This window comes from Equus przewalskii, chromosome 21 (assembly GCF_037783145.1).
Source record: "Equus przewalskii isolate Varuska chromosome 21, EquPr2, whole genome shotgun sequence".
Lineage (NCBI taxonomy): Eukaryota > Metazoa > Chordata > Mammalia > Perissodactyla > Equidae > Equus > Equus przewalskii.
Genome location: NC_091851.1, coordinates 10,226,259 through 10,250,058, shown reverse-complemented (window position 1 = coordinate 10,250,058; position 23,800 = coordinate 10,226,259). Strand labels below are relative to the sequence as shown.

The 23,800-nt window shown below is 37.4% G+C and overlaps 1 protein-coding gene across 8 annotated transcripts in view; it reads left to right on the top strand.

Moving 5' to 3' along the window:
* The first annotated feature begins 1,778 nt into the window (after positions 1 to 1,778).
* Positions 1,779 to 23,800, top strand: part of MACROD2 (mono-ADP ribosylhydrolase 2) — a 1,868,269-nt gene continuing 1,846,247 nt past the window's right edge. For 7 of the 8 annotated variants that reach the window (XM_070588788.1, XM_070588789.1, XM_070588790.1 and 4 more), the window contains exons 1-2: positions 1,798 to 2,142; positions 8,668 to 8,784. In XM_070588788.1, the coding sequence (XP_070444889.1) occupies positions 2,097 to 2,142; positions 8,668 to 8,784 (163 nt within the window). In that variant the 5' untranslated portion in view covers positions 1,798 to 2,096. Of the gene's footprint in view, positions 2,143 to 8,667; positions 8,785 to 23,800 lie in introns of all 8 variants that reach the window. The other variant, XM_070588786.1, reaches the window with a different exon arrangement.

Genomic DNA, 23,800 nt, shown 5'->3' with positions numbered 1-23,800 from the left:
AAATGAAGATCCGCCATGCAGATCTTCCCAAATGAGCAAGGACAAGGGACCTCGGTTGTGCACACCCGGGGGACTTACCAAAATTTGGCCAGGGCGTTGCGGAGACTTCAAAACAAACGGAGCCCAGAGGGCTGCCAAGGTACCCATTGTTTCCGGCCGGTCCTGTTGGAAAAGTTTAACACAAAGACAAGAACAAAAACTACCAGCTACTTACAAGAGACGTCTTCCTATGTCCTAAACCTAGTTTCTTCCACTACCAAAGCAAAAGCGCCGTGGGCCAACGACGTCTGGCTAGCAGCCAGCCACTTGGGGCTGTCCCTGAGACAAGGGGCTCAGGCAGCTGCAGGACAGCTTCCAAGAGAGGCCTTTCACCAGAGGCCGGTGTGCCAAGGGCGAGACGTCCACCTGGGACATTGTCCCATCTGGGTCGCCAAATTGTTACCGAACCTGAAGTGAATTCACTCACCCGTCGCGCAGCAAGCCAATCTCTGACACCAGGGGTGGTGGAAGAAAGTAGGAACTTTATTTTTGCACAGCGCTGAGCAAGGAGAGAGGGCAGCTAACACTGAAATCCCAAACTCCCCGAAAAAGCTAAAAGGAAGGGTTTTTATTTGGGGTTTTCGGTAGGGGAGGGGGAGCATAGGACCTTGCTGGTCGGAGCTTTCCCACCAGCCTGTCTTTGGCCTTGAGACACTTGCAGAGAGGAGGGAGCTCATGACCTTGCTGGTCAGCAGCTTTCCCACCAGCTGTATCTCTTTGTGGGGAGGAGATAGTCCAGGTGCTTGTCCTTGACGGTGTCTGTCTCCATGGAGCATAGTGGATTCTGGAGCTAGGAAGCCAGAGAGTAAGCAGGGAATGAGTGTTTTGGTTTTAACCCCATATATGCTGGGTTTAGTGTGGGGAAACTGATATCAGGGTCGATATCAGAAACGCAACAAATTTGGGGAGGGGTTACCAAACTTCTAAATTCTAGGTCACCCCACTCTCGTGGTAGAGTCCACCGGTACTGGATTTTCAGAACAAGGACAGATTAGTATTACCCAGAATCAAGCCAGCTCTTTGGACCAGTGCCTTGACCTGAAGCAATTGGTGGAGGAATAAAACGATACGATGGCCTGGCTCTGGTTAACACACATTTGAATTTGCTTTGATGTAAGACTTATGTTTCCAATATAACATTTTGGTTGCCCACTATTTCCTGGGTCTTAAAATCCTTGAGTAGTCCAGTTTCTTTGGTCTTTCTAAACTTCATCGAACTCCAGTGAAATCTGTAATTTTTACTACAAGGTCGAGAAGCCGACTGTATATGGTCTGGAACCATTTCCCAATCCTTTCACTTCTTTCCGTCATATTCGCCCACGAAGAGGAGAGCTTCAGAGTATCTGGTAAAACCCATCCTGACGGGGCAGTTAGAGCATTGACAATCCTCGTGGACTCACATCTCCTCCCACTTTCACATCTTGCAGTTCCTGAGGCAGCAGCCACCCGCTCGCTCCCCAGTCACCTGGCGCACCTGGCCCTATAGGCCACGCCCTCCGGTCCTCCTTCTGCAGAGAAGCCGAGGAGAAGCCCCAGCTGTCTCACGCTCCTCCCAGGTGCCCGCTCCACGCTCCGCCCCCGTCGCCAGGCCGTTTCCAGCCCCTCGCGCCTTGGCTCCGCCCCCTCCAGCTCCCTAACGTCCTCGGCGTCGGGCCCGAGCCTGCGCCTGCGCGTGCGCCCTGGGGCCGAAGTCGGGGCGCGCGGTGGCTGGAACGCGGAGAGCGGCGGGCGGTGCAGCCAATGGGAGGCGGCGTTGGCTAGCGGCTGGGAGGCGGGGCCTGCGCGCTGTTAGGTTAGCGCGAGGCGTGACCTAGTTGACAGGCTCTGAGGTGCTGCTGTGGCGGCGACCGCGGGGCTGAGGCGGGTGGGAGCCGACGCCGAGCGCGGGCTTAGGGAGGAGGGCGGCGACTGGAGAGCGGCGAGCGGCGCGGGACGCGGAGCCTCTTTCACTTTTTCCCTCCCGAGTGCCCCCTCCCACCCCTCCCACTCCTCACACACCCTGTTTGCCCGTGAGCCTGGGGAACTTGCAGCTTAAAGCCAGCCACCCCCACGGCAACATGTACCCCAGCAACAAGAAGAAAAAGGTGTGGAGAGAGGAGAAAGGTAACCGGCCCGTCGAGTCCTGGGGGGCGGGTGGGGGTGGGGTGGGGGCGGAGGTCAGGGCTCGGTGTGCCGCGGCGCCCTCCGCCCGAGCTCGCGCCCGCCGGCCGGTGCCGCCTCCCTCGCGGCTCCGTGTGTACACACGGCCGCTCGCCCCGGCGTGCACGCGCCGCCCCCGGGCACCTGCAGCTCGCGCACGTGTAGGCGCACGCCCCTCTCCGCCGCCCGCCGCGCCCGGTCACCTTCTCCCCAGGCGGGGCCGCCCTCGCCCTGCTCGCGGCGTGGACCCTGCGCGGCAACCCCCCGCCGTGGCACAACTTCCTCAGGCCCCCCCACCCCGTCTTCGGACCCCAGCTGGGACTTTCGCACGCCTGGCCGGGGAGTCCCAGGGACACTTGCCCACCGGCGGGCACAGCGGCTGCAGCGGCTACCGCTGCGCCTTTGCGCCTCGCCTGACCCTCGTCTCTCCACTGCTGGCCTCTGTCCCTCCCACCCCCCAGCTGGCAGAGCGTCCCATCTTCAGGTGTTTAACCCGATCTAGTCCTCTCCTTCTGCGCAGCAGTGTGGCTTTTGAAACCTGGAACTCCAGGGGAAACCCAAAACGAGCGTCTTGTCCGTGAGGATAGGTGCCTTCAGAGAAGTCTGAATGGGCTTTTCTCTCTGCAGTGTTTCTCCACATTCCATCCCTATTCATAGTCTGAAGTTGCTCAGAGCAAGATTGTGAGACTGATGCCCCTGTGAATGAACCCATCCCTGAATTTTGTGCACGTCAAGGTTTATCCAGATCAGCTAGATTGACTGGCACTGATTGCTCTAAGACGCAGAAGTGTGCAGTCCAGCCCTCCTCTCTCACTCGGGCATCATAGTTAGATAATATTCTTAGGTAAACTGGAGTCTCTGGAGTTTTTTCTTTCTTCGTTTCACATCTTTTTCTTTTTATTCTTTAGCTTTGTACAGAAACTTAGCAAAAAGTGCTTGCCTCGCTACTGGTAAGATAGACGTGTGTCAGGGGTGAGTCGAATGAGGTAGTGCAAATCTCCTAAATATCCATTCTTTTTGCACGAAGGGGTGACTAGATTAAAAGTTGATTTCCTTCATAATAGCTTCTTAAAACCTCTAGATTTTTGCTGCAAGTGCTGGCTTTTATAAACAGGAAGGCCAAACAGTGGAGATGAGAAAGGGAATGAATGTAGAAAATGAATCCTCTAAAGAGGGACTGCTTCAGACAATGCCTGAGGAGGGATTTTTTTTTAAATTAAATACTGGGAAGATTTAACGTAACAACTGAACAACCCAATTAAAATGGTCTTTAAAATATTGAAAGATTAGATTGTATGTCAGTTATGTTTTAATTATGAGCATATATAGAACTAAAAATTCTAATATCACAAAACACGCTGTTGAGAATAATGGCCTGATGTATAAAGTAATATAGTTTTGCTTTGTTTTTGCAGTAGCAGTTACTTTAGTTTCAACACACTTTCACAAAGATTTACCTTGTAAGCATTGAAAGATCATTTATGCCTGTTTTTATTGGTGGTCTTGAAATGTAAGCTTTGTGTTATTGAAAATAATGAAGGCAAAGTAGTAGAAGATGTGCGGGTTGTTTTCATGATGAAATTATAGTGATTACTTAAGAACTATTTTTCTGTCATAATAGATCATGTTCCTAAAGTAACAATGTTATAATGGTTCCTTCCATTTAACATCTGCACAGTTGGACTATGACAAGCAGGCATTTTTGAATCTTTAATGTCTTGATTTTTTTTCTTCTTTTGCTTCTAATAATAGGGAAAAATATAACCAAACTAATATTTTCTGAATACAGTAGCAAATGCACAAAGAAGGCATTTAACAAAGTAAATTTTTCTTGTCCAAAACTAACCTATTTTTGTATGAAGTTTGATGTTAAAGGGAGAAGTTATTGTGCCTTGAAGACTTTAATGTATGTCCAAATGTCATATCATGATGTCTGTTTTTGGAATATTTAATATTTAAAAAATATCTGTTATGCCATCAAGAAGGAGCTAAGGATTTCCAGTACAGTAGTTAGTATTAAAGAAGTTAGTGGGCTGCATGACCTTTTTTCCTTTCGTCGCACTGGAGAGCATGGTATTGTATTTTTGCAGCTGATAGTTAAATCTAAAGGGAGGTTTACCCACTCACTGCAATGTCAAGGCATTCTATAAACATAGCTTTAACTCAGTATACCATTTAATAAATAGGTCAACCTGGTTCACAGAGAAGATTCATTGCAAAGGTGAAGCATTCTTTAAGGAATAGTTTTGTGTAATGCCAAAGAAACTATATGTGTCTATGGCCCTCAGTTATGTTTCATTGTTTAAGCAAATAACTGAGGTGTTCTCAAGTCTACATATGTTAGATAAACATTGATCTAGTATTTTGAGCCCTAATTCAAAACTACTTAATGTGTATGATCAAGTACTGAAACTTAAATTATCTCGTTGGTTTGTCTTATTGTTGATATTGTTTTTGTTGTAAGTGTCCACACTTAAACTTTTAAATGGAATGACAGCGGCCAGGTTGTGTTCCCATATGTACCTTCTGACATTTACAAAAACTACAAGTTGCATCATGATAAATCTTTCATCCTGATCAGTGGTATTATAGTATTTCCACATTAGTGAACTGAACTTTTTTAGTAGTTCTTTGCTAAGTGCTAATCTTCCCTTTTCCTCTTCTGTGTGATTATTTCAAATTTACTATTCCCTTCAAGCTTCCTATTTCATTAACATCCTATCCTCCTCTGCTGAACAGATGACATTGCCTTTTAATTCACGGGGAAAATATATGTCAGATAATATGGAACAAATAGTCTCATTTGTTTGTTTCTTTACATGTCCTTTGTCCTTTCAGCTTTGTTCCTATCTTAGAGGAAGCACTTTTATTTGTGGTTTCTAAGATTAACTCTCTGCTTGTGCTCTTTTTCTCATTTCATGTATTCTTTGAGCTCTTGTGCCATCATTTATTCCCTTTATAGTATGTTGAATTTCTGAGCCTTAAGGTTCCTCTTCTCAGCCTGTAACAATGCTCAAGTCTTTTCTACCCTAAAGTAGTGTTCCTTTCACAGGGCTTCACCTTGGAGTTGCTGTTCTCACTTTCCTTCTTTTCTTCAGTCCCTCATAATCTCCTGGATCTCAGTTATACTCATGTAACTAATGTTCCTAAAGTCATTCAGTAATGACAGTGAGGATGGTACTAATATAGTTACCATTTGAGTCCTGTTTGTGTGCTTGGCACTATTTTAAGTACCTTAACATAGGTTATGTCATTTAATTCTCAGAACACCCCTATGAGGTAGTATACTGTAGAGTCAAGACCTTTGAACACCTTTTGCCTGAGTTTGAATCCTAGTTATACTACTTACTAGCTCTGGAACTTTAGGTAAGTTATTCAACCTCTCTGTTTTAGTTGCGTCATCTGTAAATTGGGAGTAATACCTACCAACCTACCTCAAAAAGAAACTGAGACATAAAGAGATTAAGTAATCAAGATCACATAGATTTGCATCATTTGAGGTTAGAACCCAGACAGCTCTTGTTAACCGTTTTGTTCTCTTTTCAGTGCTGTTGTTGACCCAGTTGATAAAACCAGTGGCTTATTAATTTTTATTCTTCCTGATCTTCCTGTAGCAGTTGACAATATTTTTCCTCTTTTACTTATTAAAGCTCTTTTCTCAGTTGGTTTCCACATCACTGAGACCTTGATTCACCTTGTACCCCCAGTGACATCTAAATTTTATTTCATTTTTCCCCTGCTTGTGTCCACTCCCTAAATGTTGGTGTTTTTTTTAAAGATTTTATTTTTTCCTTTTTTTCCCCAAAGTCCCCCGGTACAGAGTTGTATAGTCTTCGTTCTGGGTCCTTCTAGTTGTGGCTTGTAGGACGCTGCCTCAGCGTGGTTTGATGAGCAGTGCCATGTCCGCGCCCAGGATTCGAACCAACGAAACATTGGGCTGCCTGCAGCGGAGTGCAGGAACTTAACCACTCGGCCACGGGGCCAGCCCGTAAATGTTGTTTTTTTGAAGTTTGGTCCTTTCCTTTACCTTTCCGCAAGAACTTCCTGTAGGACTAGAAGTTTTGGTTATAATTTCCAAAATCTCTAGGCTAGACCTCTCTCCTGAGTTCCACATTTTTGATTTCAACTTGAATGCCCTGTAGGCATCTTAAATTCAATACAGTGTTGATCCTTGAGTATTGTAGTATTGTGATTTGAATATGTCATCTGTGATTAAAATACATAGTCCCCCCTAATCCAGGGAAGATACCTTCCTAAACTCCCTGTGGATGCCTGAAACTCGGATAGTACCAAAACCAGTATTATGTTTTTTCCTATATATACATAGATATCTATGATAAAGTTTAATTTATAAGTTAAGCACAGAAAAGAGATTAACAATAATAACTAATAATAAAATAGAACAATTATAACAATATACTATAATAAAAGTTATTGTACATCTTAGCAACCTCAGCATACCATTTTTTTCTTTCCTTAAGATGAGAACTTTCACCTTTTCACTTGAAGCAAGCATTTTAGGGCTCCTCTTTGGCTTATCCAAATTACTAACATGACTACTCTTGTGCTTTGGGGCCATTATTAAGTAAAATAAGGTTATTTGAACAGAGGCACTGCGTTAACATAATAGTCGATCTGATAACTGAGGTGGCTACTAAGTGACTAACAGGCAGGTGGCTTATGCAGTGTTGATGTGCTGGACAAAGGGGTGATTTGTGTCCCTGGTAAGATTTCATCAAGCTGCTCAGAATGGCACACAATTTAAAACTTATAAATTGTTTATCACTGGAATTTTCCATTTAATATTTTCGGACCGTGGTTGACCTTGGGTAACTGAAACTGAGGAAAATGAAACTGCAGATTAGGGAGGACTACGGTATCTGTCTTTTTTTTTTGGTCTCCTAATGTGGCTGAAGAAAAGCCAGTTATAGGAGCAGGGAAAAATGCTGGCTCCCCATTTTTTGTTCACTTGTGCTTATATTAATACTTTCTGCAGTTTATTTCTGTGAAAGAATCTTTAAAAGTCATTATTTTATGAAAGTTAGATTACCTAAAACTAGATACTGTCCTTAAGTCCATTCATCTAAGCTACAATACTGTATCATGTAATATACTGAAAGACAATTGGAGAGTGAGAGTACAACTATCAATCTTAAACTTTGTGGAGACCTTTGGTAAAATGTATGATACTTGACTGCTGGCACACAGAATGAGTGAGGATGCCAATGTCATTTTATATATTGAATGCTAGTAAATCTTAATTTCTTTCTTATTTCTTTAGATTAAAAATAAATTAATTTCTTACTGTTTTTTCGTGTATCCTAGTAGATTGTTTTATGCACCTTCTGGGATATGCATAATCAACTTTGAATATTAGTGGTTTACTTTATAGGATAAAGGTTAAACTGCTCAGCGTGGTATACAAGTTCCTATACATTTTCATTTTAACTTATGTTTCCAGTTACTTTTCACTTCTGTGGCCACGTCCCTCCTCATAGCATATCTTACAGCTTCATTAAACCATTCATATCTCCTTATCTTTGTTTATATTGCATTATTAGTCTGAAATATCCTTACTTCTTGCCTCTTCATGACAGAATTCTACCTATCCTTTAGGAACCAGCATACACATCACCCCTTTTGGGGAGCGTTTTCTGAGAAGGTAGTATAGTATAGTGGCTAATAGTATAGGCTACAGTTTCTGACTAATGAAGGTATCTGACTGGATTTTAATGGAAAGCTCTCTTGCTTTGGACAAACTGCTGAATTTTGATATGCTTCATTTCCTTATCTGCAAAATAGGGATACTACTGTCAATTTTGCTGAGTTGTTGGGAAGATTATTTCAATGAGATTAGACATGTGAAGTACCTGGCCCACAGTGAGTTCTTCATAAATGACATCACCTATGATTAATTCTAAGATGCATTTTTAAAATATTTTACTCTTATAATCAAGATCTATATTTAAAATATTGTTTATATCACCTCCGAAAAGCTATTATTAAATTGAAACTACACTTTTATTGTTGATGGCATTATAGAATTAAGGAAATATCTTTATGGCTTCCTTTCTTGTGCTCTTAGTATTTGTATTTTATTTATGTAGCTATTATTTTGTATCTTTTCCATTTCCTCCTTTGTCTTGTGAACTCCTCAAGGTTAAGGACCATGTTTGTACCTGCAGTATATAAACGTATCGCCTGGCACTAGTAGACTGTCAATAGATGTTGAGTGAAAGAGTTTACTTATTTTTGGACCATCACAAGAGAGTCTTCCTCATCAAACAATGATGTTTTTCTTCCTATTAATGTGGTATTAATTTGACACCTTTTAAAACTCAAATATGGGGTCATTAGATTTGCATTTTGCTGTTCCTTAAGTTCACATCAATTCTTTGGTTAGTTTAACATAGTTAATATTTAAATTATAAAATAATTCTTGAACTTAAAAGTTAAATACAAATAGAGATTCTGCTTTTATTTTGCAAGAACGTTTACTGAAGATGACCTTAGAGGAGAGACGCAAAGAATACATACGGGACTATGTTCCCCTGACTACCATCCTGTCGTGGAAGGAGGAGATGAAGGGCAAGAGCCAAAATGATGGTAAGTTTCTCAGAACGTTTTTCAGGGAGATACTTTTTGCATTTATTTATAACTTTTGCAGGACAGTTGTTGACAGAAATGAATAACTGGCATTCAATAAAGAGATGACATTTTTGCTATTTGAAATAATTGCTTGGTTGTCATTTAATTGTTTTTAGCAATCTATTATGTGTTATTTAAATTTAGGAAATTATATTAACATAATTCATTTTCTGAAATGTACTTTTGAAAACTATTCTGCGATAGTTCTTGGAGCAAATGATGTTTTGAGTTTTTTTCGATCAGGTTCATTTATATCGAATTTCTTCGTTATTTTAGGAGTTGGATACAGTTGAAAGAGAATGTATTAGGAAGAATAGGGAAAAACTAAATAGCATTTCATATAATTTTATGGAATATTTATTTTGTACATTGTGGTATTATGTGTACATATAAAGTATTTGTATGACAAAATTTACTCTCCAAGTGTTTATGATTTGATGAGGATCTAAATTGCTTGAGGGAAAATATATGTGTTAGAATATAAATGAAATTTTAGGTATTAAAAGGTACATGGAAAACATTCTAAAAATAATAGATTTAACGGATGTTTAATATATTTATCTTTGAATTGACACTCAGTGGTGTTAATGGTCTGGATGTGAAGTTTAGAAGAAACAGAGTGCTTTTTAGGTACTTAGCAATTGAAAAGGAAAGTTAACTTTATGAAGGGGACTTGGAACATGCTAGTTTCACAGGTTGCGATCTTAGATTGATGGAATTATACAGGATACTATGGGCCCAGAACAAGAATACACCAGCGTGGAATTCCTATGGACAAAATCCGTGAGAAACATCAGCCAAATTAGGCTTTGGTGTCTGTAAAGAGAACACGTTTACCTGAGTGTTTGGGCTTTAGACAGAATTTTGTTTTTCTGGGAAGGCAGAGCATGTGGGTTCTTTTAGACCTTACTCTGCCTGGAAATGTGTGACCTTGGGCAAGTGGAGTAGTGGCTCTACCCCAAGTTCTGTTGGGGTCATTGGACAAGCTGATTGGGGTGTATACATCTGTCTTGCTTGCCCAGTATCTTCAGTAAATGCAAGTTTTAATAATGATGTAATTGAAGACATCATTGAAAGAGCAAGGTCTTGCTGTGTAATGGAAAGAATACAGAGCTACATGTCAAAAGGACAGAATTCTGGGACTTGTCTGACTTAGGGCCATGAGCCTCTTTATATTTGGGTCTGTTATTTCTTCTTTTGTTTATAAGAAACTGGTATTGAATACTTGAGTTCCATTTTTTCATGGCTAGTAAATCTCTCTTTTTCTAGTGCTTCATTCATCTGATTGTCTTTCTTGGTCACTGTTTTAGCTGGTCAGTTTTCTAAGGATGCAGTACATGATGTTACTTCTTTCTCTCTGAAAAACAAATTTTACCTCCTGAGATAGAGGTAGATTTCTGTTGCTACTAGAACAGTTAACAAAGCAGCAGTGATACCCAGGCTGCATAGCCCAATGTTGAGTCTGCTCACCTCTGCATAGAGGCTCAGTCTTTCTGTAGGCTGCTTCTATTTGAATATTCAGCACATAACAGTGTAGAGTTGAACTGGTTTTTTAGAGAACTCAGAGTTGGATGTTTTCAGAGGTATCACATACCAAAATATGTCCCCCAAATCAGAAAAGATACCTTGAATAACATCTGACATTGTTATTCCCTAACAAGATCCTGTGTATTTAATCCTGTCTCCCAATATAAGCTTTATAAGTGGCTTACAACTGCTCTAGAAGTGCTTTATAGGTGCTTACAACTGTGTATTTCAGTCTTTTCCTTCATGCTTTTTTGAATGTGAAAGTCCTTCATAGGGAACTAGGTAATGTGATCAAAATTGTATTTCTATTAAACAATGTTTTGTTCTTTCCCTCTAATGTTACTTGCTCCTCTCTATTGTGACCTAGAAATTGGTGATTGGCCTCTTCTTTTTTCATGAAAAAGAATGGGTTATTCAGTAAGTAATATCTCTTAATTTCTTTACATAATACATATCTTTAGTAAGTGCTTTCTTCCGGTGTTACCTATACAGTGCTTAGTTACACTAAAATATTTATAATCAAGAGAGTTTCAGCATTTTAACAGTTTGAAAGATCCTTTAAAAATATAAATTAAGAAAAACATGATAAGGACAACTCTAAATATATTTTTATATTTTGTTTTGAAATGTTTAAGCCACTGCTTGTAAATGTATATGTATATAAGTAGGTATTGATATTTATAATAGTTTAATTTTTAAGTATGAGATTTCCAACTAAGTTTTAAAAGAGGTCTATAATTCTTTGTCACATAGTTTCTTATTTGTAGGAAATGAACACTATTTATTGGGCTAGCACAATATACCAATTTTAGATTTAGTAATCTATCATTTTTACCTATGTTTTCATAGAAGGCAATTTTGACCTTTATATCCATAATTACTAGGAAAGTTCTCAAGCTGTTGTTTTTAAATTTTTTTCTTAGTTTGCTCAGGTTTCTTTTACTTTAAATGTTTCTTGTTATTATGTTGTAGTAGAAAGTTAAATAAAAAGGAGGGAAACAGCCAAATGTGTTTGTCATAATTTTAATTTTAAGCTGTCCTAACAAATGGAAACCAAAATTTTTCAAACAATATATAATCAGTGTTTGTGTAGAAAGGAGGAAGCAAGTAGGGGCTGGCCCCGTGGCCGAGTGGTTAAGTTCCCGCGCTCTGCTGCAGGCGGCCCAGTGTTTCATCGGTTCGAATCCTGGGCGCGGACATGGCACTGCTCATCAAGCCACGCTGAGGCAGCGTCCCACATGCCACAACTGGAAGGACCCACAACTAAGAATATGCAACTATGTACCTGGGGGCTTTGGGGAGAAAAAGTAAAAAAATAAAATCTTTAAAAAAAAAAAAAAAAAAGAAAGGAGGAAGCAAGTAGGTAATATTTTTACTTTGACTTAACTGCTTGCTAATATCGGAAAGCTATGGCTTAGAAGAGGAAACAGTGGAGATGATTACCAAAAAAGCCCATTTACTTACTGTTCATGTTCATATTTCTCAACTACTGTTAGTAAATCTCTGGAATTATATACTTATAATTACTTCTTCCTCTGTATTAATAATTATAAAGTAATTCATTTATCAGTTACTCTGTTGTAGGGAGTTTTAAAGAGCTTCTCTCCTATTATACTGTCTGGAATAATGCGTCATGTGTAGGTGTGCTCAAAATCAGTATATTAAATAAGAATACATTGGGTTAACAGTCTGCAAAGGACAATTCTTTTATTTTTTTTTTTCAGATTTTAAAATGAGCATTTAAAAACGTATATAAAAATAGAGTAGTATAATGAACCTATATGTACCCATCACCCAGTTTCAGCAGTTAATACATAGCCAGTTTTATTTAATCTGTGCCAGTGCTCCCTGCACCTTTCTCTCAGACTCTTTTGAAGCCATTCCTGTACGTCATATCAGTTTATCTGTAAAGATATGTATCTGTGCGTATGTATTTATCTTTAAAAGATAGGGACACATTTTTGTTATAATATAACTGCAATGCTATCATCGCACCTAAAAATTAATGATTCTTTAATATAATTAAATATCCAATTTGTATTCACGTTTTTCCTGTTGTCTCATAAAGGTTTTTGAGTTTTTGTAGTTTCCTTGAGTCAAGATTTAAAAAAAGTCCACATATTACGTTTAATTGATGTATTTCTTAAGTTACTTGCAATCATTAGTTCCTTCTAATTAGTCCTTCCTTCCATTAGTCCTTTCCCCGTCTTGTAATTTATTTGATGAATGAAGTAGCTTATTAGTCTTACAGAATTTTTCACATTTTGGGATTTGCTGACTGTATCTTTGTGGTGTCATTTACCATATTCCTCTGACCTCTGTGTTTCTAAGGAGCTGGTAGTTAAATCCAGGGGCTTGATCAGACTTGAGTTTAATTTCTTTTGAAGGAATACTTTATAGATTATTGTACTTTCCTTTGCATAATATCATAAGGTACATAATTTCTGGTTATTTCTGTCTGTGGTGATAAGACTGATCACTAGGTTCAAGTATTGTCAGTCTAATCTATCCATTGTAAAGTTTCCTATCAACTTTTCACCTAATGGTTTTAGCAGCCGTTAATGACCATTGCTTAGATCCATTATTTTATTAGGGGTTGCAAAATAAGGTTATTCTAATTTTATCACTCCTTTATTTATTGGTTGGATTTCTATAAAGAATTTTCTCTTATGAACTTTTTTGTTTTCATGCAGTACAGTTTATAGAGAAAAGGCAGAATAAATGCTAGTTTTCCTTTTATTTACCAGTTTTCAGATTGAGTTGGTTCCCTGAAATCCTCCAAAGCTAACCAACGAGTTCTTTCTTTTTAATGTTTGACTGTCATTTTGAATCTTTCTCTCTCCTCCTCACACGTATGTTAAATGGGAATGCTTCACTGGTTAACAGTCTACAAAGGATTGCATATGTGTGTGCACCTGCATTTAAAATATAGTTTCCATACAAATACATAAAATTACTAAACTGTAGTGCTAGGATATAGTAGAAAGACAAAGATAAATATAGATATATAGATGGTTGGATGGATGGATGTGATAGAAAGATGGCATTGCTTCTTTGTATAGACAAAAATTCAGTTCCCAGGTGTAACTGATATGTATTCTCTTCTTTGCTGCTTCCACACTGAAGTTCTACTAGAACACCACTCAGAGAAGCAGTGTTGTTACTCTCTTTTGGTGGAGCAAAGCATTGGCAAAGGCTCTGCCATGCTCATGCTGATTTTCTCTTGCTAGTTGGTATCAGAGAAAATAGTTACAGCTGTAAATTTAGATTGACTTTGAGTCATTACTTTTAATGTTTATATGGAAAAGCAATGGAGGATAAATAAAATAATAAATGATAAAGATGAGTTAGGTGAAAACTATGAAGTTATGTTCTCGTGTCTCATGTATGACAAAATATTTTAAAAAATGGGTCTTTTAGAAAGAAACTTCATATTTCATATCTTCTGTATGTTATATTCAAATCTGAAAACATTTAACTAGAAAATGTCTTGAATTGTGAAGTCTTTGTAAGCCTGAATTTTTATTTTTCCAGGTGTATGGAAATACTTTGCGATGTGTAGATTGACTAGAGGCATGTGCATAGACTTTTGTTTCTTTCATATTAAAAATATTAGCATGGTTAGAAGTGCAACATTATTTGCTCTCTTTTTCATTAGAACTAATTTCTGCTCTTAAATTATTTCCACAAGAGGTGATGGTTGACTAGAGAAATAAAAGTTAAGTCCAAACTCCTCAATCTCTCAGTCACTTTGAGATCTTATTTCAATGTAGTTATTGAATTTTGTTATATTTTACATATGTCCCAAGTTGACTGTTGATATTTAGAAATCATCAAAGTTTATCTTAATCATTTTTCAATCCCAATGCATAGTCCAGTGTTTTTATCCTTAGTAAATTTATGATAACTATTTTTTGAATGTCAATATCTTTATTAATCACTAGGAATGAGGAAATAAGAATATAGTTATTTATGCTACTGAATGTTACATAGAGAGGGATGAGGGGCCATAATGGTAAAGGGACTTCAAAAAATTTTAATAACTGTGATAAGGTGGCACTGCTCCAGATTTTTTAACTATATCAACTACATTATCTTATTAAATATTTGATGTTAGTTGGAGGACAGACCACAATTTAGAATGAATGAACAGTTAGGAAAGTAGTATTTTAAACAGATAGAATTCAGTAGGGATACAAAAATTGGAAAGGAATATTTCCTATTTAATCTTTTGGTATTGATTCCTTTTTATATTGTATTCAGTTTGAGCACTGTACTTTAAAATAATCTCTGGAAGCAGAAGGCTCAGAGCAAAACATCTAGCTTCTTAGTTACAAATCTTTTATTTTGAGTGGGTGGTGGTGTATTTCCTCCCCTCTTATATGATCTTAAAATTAATTAAAGAAATAGAAATCTCTGTTTGCCTTGTCAGACCACTGTGACTTATTCTTTAAAACTTTGTGAAGCTTCCGTTACCTGCAAAGATGTTGCGCAAGTAGAACTTATATTAGAAACAGACATTTTTCACTTTAGAAAAATGTGTTCCTTTCCTTAGAGCATTTATATCAGTTTGTTTTTATGTACTCAATCATAGAATTGTCTGATCAGGGTCTATGGCCTTGTGAGACAGTAATTACCATGAAATTAGAGACTGTTGTCTTAACTCTCCTTTGTATCCCTGGCATAGTGCTTGGTACACGTAGATACTTAGTAAATATTTGTTGTGTGAATTGAATAAGTGATAAAATATTTGCCTGATGGTATTTTCATACATTATTTCCTTTCTTCTCACCTTTTCTTCACTGTATTGTAAAGATTCACATGGGAATGGCAGGCTTAGAAATTAAGCCAGATGTTTTTTAACGTAGTTTCTGTACTATATAGGTCTCTATTAAGTTTTAAACGTTAGATAGCCCAATGATAAATTTCAGTAAAGATCTTACTGAACCATTACATATATATTTAACTAGTTGAGACAAGGATGAGTACTCATCAGCAATGTATATTCTTATTTATAGTACTTAGTAACTAAATATATGAAATATATGAAATTATGTAGGGATTCATGGTTCACTATGTGGTTTTGTTTTCTTTCTCTGCCTTTATTTCACTCTTGGTCCTTTTAACTACTTTCAAAGGTTATTTTAACAACACATAATTAAGTTTTTTGTGCATTGTAATCTATACCATCAAGTACTATGTAAATTTCCTTGTATTTAAGCTTATTTTTAAAATAATGTAAAAATAAAAACCAAGTATCTCTGATTTCTTGATATACATAAAGGTGACTTGATGTTGAGATCACAACATGAAAAGTTCTTTTATCTATTTTGTAAGTCTGTAACTTCCCCACAGATTCTACTAGTTTTGTTTTTAACCTGTTAAATCAGTTATACTAGTAAATATGGATTTTACTTAAATACATTTTGGTCAGTACAGATGGATACTTTGAGATGGGTTAAAGATTGATGATAGCCAAAGCCAACCTTTTCCTTTCTTTTCCTCCCCCCTCCCCCCGTTTGTCTTTATATATGAAAGAGTCTGTAAAGTCTTCTTCTCTGAAATATTTAGTTACTGAATTTTCACGTAAGTATTCAAAACAAGGATTTAAATACAATTTACTGTTTTATCTAAGCCTTAGAACCAAGTTGAGAATTACTGATGAAGCAAATAACAAAATAGAGATAATAAATACAGTTCAGCAAAAGTCTATTTGCCTGACCATATGCATGTCAGGGCAGAAGATATATGTGCCTTCAGAGGTTTGGAAATATTGAGGTTTAGTTTAGTCTATCTCTAGGACAAGCCATGGATTTCAGCTTGCTAGTCATTCCTAGAGATTGGCTTAGAGTATATTCAGTTTTTCAAGAATCCAGACTATCCCAACATACAGGGGATTCTCCCATCAGGGTTAGATTTGAGATTGTGTCTGCCATATGAAAATAAAGAGTTAGAGGTTAGAGATATTCCAGACTTTATACTTCTTTTGTATTAGTGATTCTGTTGGGGTAAAAACTTTCAGGGTTTTTTTTTGGGGGGTCATGTAAGTTGAGGCTTAATGTTAAATACCCATCAGACATGTAGTAATGGGAGTGATTTCCATGATTTAGGTATATTTAACAAACATTATTTAGATGGCACTTAACAAAGGGGATATGTTTTGAGAAGTGTGTTGTCAGGTGATTTTGTCATTTTGTGAACATGATAGAGTGTATGTACTTACGCAAACCTACTACACACCTAGGCTATATAGTACTAATCTTATGGGACCATCATTGTCTATGTGGTCTGTTGTTGGCTGAAACGTCATTATGTGGCCCATGACTGTACAGTCAGCCCTCCATATCTGTGGGTTCCACCTCTGTGGATTCAGTCAACCATAGAGCTAAAGACCTATGATGGTTGGGTCTGTTCTGAGCACGTACAGATTTTTTTTCTTGTCTTCATTCCCTAAACCATACAACAGCTATTTAATAGCATTTATGTTGTATTAGGTATTATAAGTAATCTGTAGATGATTTAAAGTATACGAGACAATATTTGTAGGTTATATGCAAATAGTAGGCATCTGTGGATTTTGGTATCGAAGGAGGGGTCCTGGAACCAATGCCCTGTGGATACTGAGGGATGACTCTTTATATATCTTCCATGTTAATTCTGGGAATGCAAAGGTTTTGAGATTAAACGTGTGGCATCAAATCCTAATTCTACTATTAGGTACCCTAGACAGAGAACCTGTGACCTTCCTAAATTTATCTCTTCATATATTAGTTACCACATAGGAGCTGTTTATTTCTCCTTCTGAAAGTTGTCATGAGAATTGAGAGAGGACGTCAGCGGGCATAGATAGCTCCAAAGCTCTCTCTTCTGCTTCTAGAATGCACCTTCCTCTCACATGAAACTTCTTATGGCGCTGTATTCACTACTCCTACTCACATCTATGTTCTTAGCCAATGTGTAATATAGATTTTTTTTCTGTGCCTGTAACTGTAAGTACACGTGCAGTTTGTTTAAATTTAGACTGCTTTTGAAGGTAGAAACTGTGAGTGCTTGCTGAAGTTTTATTTTATATTGTCTAATGGAGATCCTTGTGTATGTACCCATTTAGTAGTTTGTGGTAAGCATACTAAGTAGAGTTACAACTGGTCAAGGAAAATTTTTTTAAGACAGTTGGTTATTTGGAACCATCAGGAACTGTTTTTTTATTTCCTCTGTGAGTATTTGTATGTTTTTTAAGAAATTTGAAATTTATACCATCAGATTTGAGAGGAAAGAGGGCATCTAAAACAGACAATACTTTATGAATTATAGGCTAATTTTAATTTTTTCTGGTGAGGAAGGTTGGCCCTGAGCTAACACCTGTTGCCAATCTTCCTCTTTTTGCTTGAGGAGGAGTGGCACTGAGCTAAGGTCTGTGCCCATCCTCCTCTATTTTGTATGTTGATCCCTGCTGCAGCATGGCTTGATGAGTGGTGCAAGTCTGCACCCGGGATCTGAGCCCATAAACCTGGGCCGCTAAAGTTGGATCTGCAGAACTTAACCACTACGCCACTGGGCTGGCCCCCAAGAGGCTAATATTTTTTAATTTTTAACTTTTTTGTTGTTATTTAGCACTTAAATAACAGGCTAATAAAAAATCTCTGGTTTTCTCTGTATGTGAATTCTAATGTCACTGAAAGGGGAAAAAATTGTATAAAAAGAGTTGAATGAACAACTGTCATATACTAAGGGAATAGCATAATTCATACGTCAGAGGAGATGACGTTTTTTGTTGAGGAAAATATCTTGAGCCTTTGAGGATATGAGAAGTCTGGAAAGAGAAGACGAAAACAGAAGTTTTGGGTTTCTTGGGCAGCCTGGGAGAGAGGTGTGAAGGATGTAGGAATGAAAGGAGGAAATGTGAGGAAGGATGATGGAGAGCAAGGACCTTCAGCAGCATGGCAGGAAGTTAGGCCCCATTTTTTTCTTTTTTTTTTGAGGAAGATCATCTCTGAGCTAACATCTGCCACCAATCCTCCTCTTTTATTTTTTTTGCTGAGGAAGATTGGCCCTGAGCTAACATCTGTGCCCATCTTCCTCTGTTTTTTATGCTATTTTATATGTGGGACGCCTGCCACAGCATGGCTTGGTAAGCGGTGTGCAGGTCTGCACGCAGGATCCGAATTGGTGAACCCCAGGCTGCCAAAATAGAATGCGTGAACTTAACTGCTATGCCACCAGGCCAGCCCCAAGAAAACTTTTAAGTACTATTAGTTGCTTCTGAATGGATTGGACTCTGACAGTGCATTTTCTGTCACTGGAATTATTCAGAAAGGTTCTGAATGAAAATCAGACATTGTAAAAGCACTTCCTTCACTGGGCCGTAATTGATCAAGATGTTGTTTAATGTGTCTCTCTATTGAGATTCTTATTCTAAAATAATTTAATTTTGTGTAAGTGGTCTTCCCTTTTCTGATCCATAATGGTGTAATTTATCAGTACCTTCTGTTGGTGATTGGAAAACCAGTGATCTTTTTCTTTAATGTAAGACAGACAACTAAATGCAGATCACTGCTCTGTTTCTAATTAAGTGATTAAACACACTAAGCCAAAGCATTCTTTGAAACACTGATTGGCACAGGGGGAAAATAAATTCAAGGAGTACTTTTTTCTTTGCAGATTTCACTGCAAAATATTGTAACCTGATTTTCCTGGAGGCACAGGAGAATTCTAATTGTTGGTTCTCTCAGGGTTTAGTTGGTGTAAGGGCCCCCGTGAATTTTATTTTTAATTAAAAAAACAAAAAAGTCTTATGGAAATGACCCTCCTTCCTTCCCTCCTTTCCTTCTTTTTGTTGTCAACATAGCACTTGTGGCCAGACTCTTTGGAATTATCAATACTTAAACAGCTAAATAAGGAGTTTTCTAATCTTTCCTGTTAATGGCTCAAATGGGCATTACCAAGATTGTACACTTTTGGGGAGCAAATTAAATAGATCAAGGGCAGCCAACTTTTAGGAAGAGAGATAGGAATAGATATATCTGTTTCTTGTTTTCTTCTTCATACCCAAATCTAGATGTCAAGTTATCTGAGATTTACTTTTACTGAAAAGTGACATAGTGAATATAACACCCCCAATTTAGTTTTGGCCATACGTATAGCTCCTGCCTGAGATTTTGAAGACTGACTGTATTCATGGAATGCTATACTGGGTGAATATGTTTTTCATGGTAACAGAAACATTGGGATTAAAACATGTCTTTTTTCTAAATAGGGTTTTACTGTTATTCTAGATATTTCATTCATCTCTCTCTGTGAGAGAAACCTTTCTATATTTCTCTGGTACTCTTTATGACATGCTATATGAAGTACTTTTTATTTAAAAGTAAATATGTAGTATCTCGGTGTGCATATGGATTGGACCTTATTACTTTGATGGTGAAAAATTGCTTAAGTGCTTTGACATCTGAAATGCCTACAAATTAATATTAGCAACTTACTTAAGGCTTTGTAATTACTTCTTAAAATGAGTTCTAATTAGTTATAATAGCATTTCCTTTAAATGTTATTTGTATTAAAAAATTATTTTAAAAGGATTTATTAAAACTAATGATAAGTGAAATTTTTATTGTAGGCATTAATTTGTATTGTGATATGATATAAAAGAGACTGCTAGAGGTGGTCACTACTATGCATTTATATATTTGTGTATTTATATTTTGTTGTATTTTTATAAAACAAAGGAATACATTAAATCATGGTCATTATAAAGCACTTAAAAGGTATAAAAACATATAGAGTTAAAAAATGATAGTTTCCCCTTTCCCAAACACTGAATCCCAAACAGATAAATACTGTTAACATTTTAGTGATTATCTTTCTGGACCTTTATGCATTTTTTAGTTTATTTTTATTTAATGCAACAATGTGTCAGGCATTGTTCTAAACATTAGCAAACAGTAGGGAGTTTTTATGAAGACCTAAAACCTCTAAGAAGTAAGTAGTAAGTTATGGAGAACTGAAGTTAAGAGAGAGAGATTAACTAATTGTATGGTTAACCAAGCCATTTTGGCAAGAGTCTTTGCTCTTAATCCTGCTGCCTCTTATGCTTTTACAAATACTCTACTGTACGTGTACACATATATAGTATCTTGTTAGTTTTTAATGTAAAAACTAGCATTATATATATATGTTGCTTTGGAGCTTGCTTTTTCCCATTTAAAACTCTATTTTGACATTTCCTTCTTTTTCTTTAAACGGCTATATGTTTTACCAGAATTTGTTTACCATAAATTATTTTATCCTTATTGGACAATAGGCTTTTTCCACAATTGCAAACAAGATTATGATGAGTATGTTTGTAATCCTTGTGTATATGTCTGAGGAGTTCTGTGAGATGGATTCCTAAAGGTGGAATTGTTGGGTCACAGGCAGTGCACATTTGAAATTTTGGTAGAACTGTCAAATCACGTTCCAAAATGGCTGAAGTAGTTTCTGTATATATCAACATTGATGAATAACTGTTTTCTCATAACTCAGCCAATAAAAGGTGCCATTAATTCCTGAAATGTTGCCACTCTTTGCTGTTGTGATTTGTATTTCTTTACAATTTCTTATTTATTAGCCATTTGGATTTCTTATTTGAATTATCTGTACAAAACTTTTGCACATTTTTCTATTGGATTGCCTGTTTTTGTATTTTAACTTTGTAAATTTTGCAATAGTTTTTTGAAAGTTTGTTGTTGAGGGGCCAGCCTGGTGGTGCAATGGTTAAGTTGCACGTTCCCCTTTGGTGGCCCAGGGTTTGCTGGTTTGGATCCTGGGTGTGAACATGGCACCGCTTGGCAAGCCATGCTGTGGCAGGCGTCCTACATATAAAGTAGAGGAAGATGGGCATGGATGTTAGCTCAGGGCCAGTCTTCCTCAGCAAAAAAAAGAGGAGGATTGGCAGCAGATGTTAGTTCAGGGCTAATCTTCCTCAAAAAAAAAAAGAAAAAAGAATTTGTTGTTGAACGCTTTGAGGATTAAGAGTACAGACTTGAACCAGCCAGGCTGAATACTTGGCCTCTGCCACTTCTTTGAGAAGGTTGCTTAATCTCTGTACCTCAATTTCTTTATTTGTGAAACAAGGTTAGTGATAGTATGTCTCAAGATACTATTGTGAGGGTTAAATAAATTAGTAATTATAAACAGCATAGAACAGTGTCTAATCCTTAGTAAGTGATCTCTGAGTACTAGCTTTTGTAACAATTATTATTATTGTCATTCATGCTATCTTGTTATTAGAAAAATTTTAACATTTTGGTCACATCTGCTAGTGATTTTTTTTTAATGTCTCGTGCATTTTAGGTTTTACTAAATTAAAACTTCCCTCATTCCAGTGTTTATAAAAAGAAAGTACCTTTTTAGTTTCTTAAAAAGCTTAGTTTATTTTTACTTTAGCTTTGTAATCTGTATGGAATTTCTTTTTGTATGATAGGAGGTAGATGGTCTTAGATTTTTCCCCCCCGTGGATATCTAGTTATCTCGCTGATATTATTGTAATCATGTACTAAAATTTCCATGTACGCAGGAATCTGTTTCTGGACTCTTCATTCTGTTTCATTGATACATTTGTGATCTGTTTATCAATTCTTGTGTCAGTATGACATGGTTATAGTTACTATAGTTTCTTTATATATATATATATATATTTTTTTTTTTAAAGATTGGCACCTGAGCTAACAACTGTTGCCCATCTTTTATTTTCTTTCTGCGTTTTCTCCCCAAAACCCCCTGGTACATAGTTGTATATTCCTAGTTGTGGTCCTTCTAGTTGTGGCATGTGGCATGCTGCCTCAGCGTGGCCTGATGAGCGGTGCCATGTCCACACCCAGGATCCAAATCAGTGAAACCCTGGGCCGCCGCAGCAGAGAGCACGAACTTAACCACTCGGCCATGGGGCCAGCCCTTCTTTATATATTTTTGATAATTTGTTTGGGAAAAATCCGTGCTCATCCTTTTTCATAATTTTCATGGTTGTTTTTTTGAGGAAGATTAGCCCTGAGCTAACATCTGCTGCCAATCCTCCTCTTTTTGCTGAGGAAGCCTGGCCCTGAGCTAACATCCGTGCCCATCTTCCTCTACTTTATATGTGGGACGCCTACCACAGCATGGCTTGACAAGCAATGCGTAGGTCTGCACCGGAAATTCGAACTGGCGAACCCTGGGCTGCCGAAGGAACATGGGAACTTAACCACTGTGTCACCAGGCTGGCCCCTGATGATTGTTTTGATACACTTTTTCAGAGTGATTTTAAATTCTATATTCATAGAATTTTCATAGAGTTCTATTCATATTCTAATAAAAAAATCCTCTAGGACTTTGAAAGGGTTGAAAACTTTACAGTGTTGAATATTGTTGTCCAAGAATATATCTCTCCAAAAAATGAATAATCTTGAAACATGCACCTGGGGAGAGTCAAACAGTACAGAAGACCAGAAAATGAAAAATAAGTCTTTCTCTCTGGCTCACTCCCCAAATCTGTAACCACTTTTAGTAGTTCATGTATATTCTAACATAGATACAGAGAAGAGATTGGTGGTTATAATAGGGGAAGGGGTGTGGGGGAGGGTGAAACGGGTAAAGGGGGTCAGTTGTATGGTGATGGTTGGAAACTAGATTTTGGTGGTGAGTAGGCTGTAGTGTATAGTGTATAGAAGTCGAATTATTATGTTGTACATGTGAAACTTACATAAACCAATGTTAGCTCAATAAAAAAAATACTTCATCCATGTTCTAGAAAATGTTTGCATTTATAAAAATATGTATTCAGAACTCTCCCATCCTTTTCTTTTATATACAGAGAGGATCATGCTCTAATACTATTCTTTGTATCTTTTATTTTTTTTTTTGACCTCATAATCTATCATGGAAATCCTTCCATAAGAAATTTTAATGTTGTACTTCATTTATTTTTAAGTTTCATATTCTATCATTGTATGGAGTGTTATGATTTTATTTAATCACTCCCTGATTGATGGCCATTTTGATTATATCAACTTTTATTTTTGCTGGTATAGCTAATATTTTACAGAATGTCTTTGTGTATTTATCTTTGTAGACTTCTATATGTTTATATCGTAAGAATAATTTCTAGCCATGGAATTGCTAGGTCAAAAGATTCAATGTTTTCAATTAAGAGTTAGTTTCCACTTTAAATATGTTGAAGCATTACTATATTCCCACTTTTAGTGTATGCAAATGCATATTTTCTAACACCAACCCTGGATTTTATCGACTGCAATTTGTTTTTGCCACTCTGATTGTTTTGCTGTTTTTTAAATCCAGAGTGTGAGGTTGAACCTATTTTAATATGTTCATTAGCAATTTGTTTTTCTGTTTATTAGTGCCATAACAAGGACTAACATTTATTAAGCAGTTAACTGTAGGCCAAATACTAAGTTGAATGCATGTTCATTTAATGAAT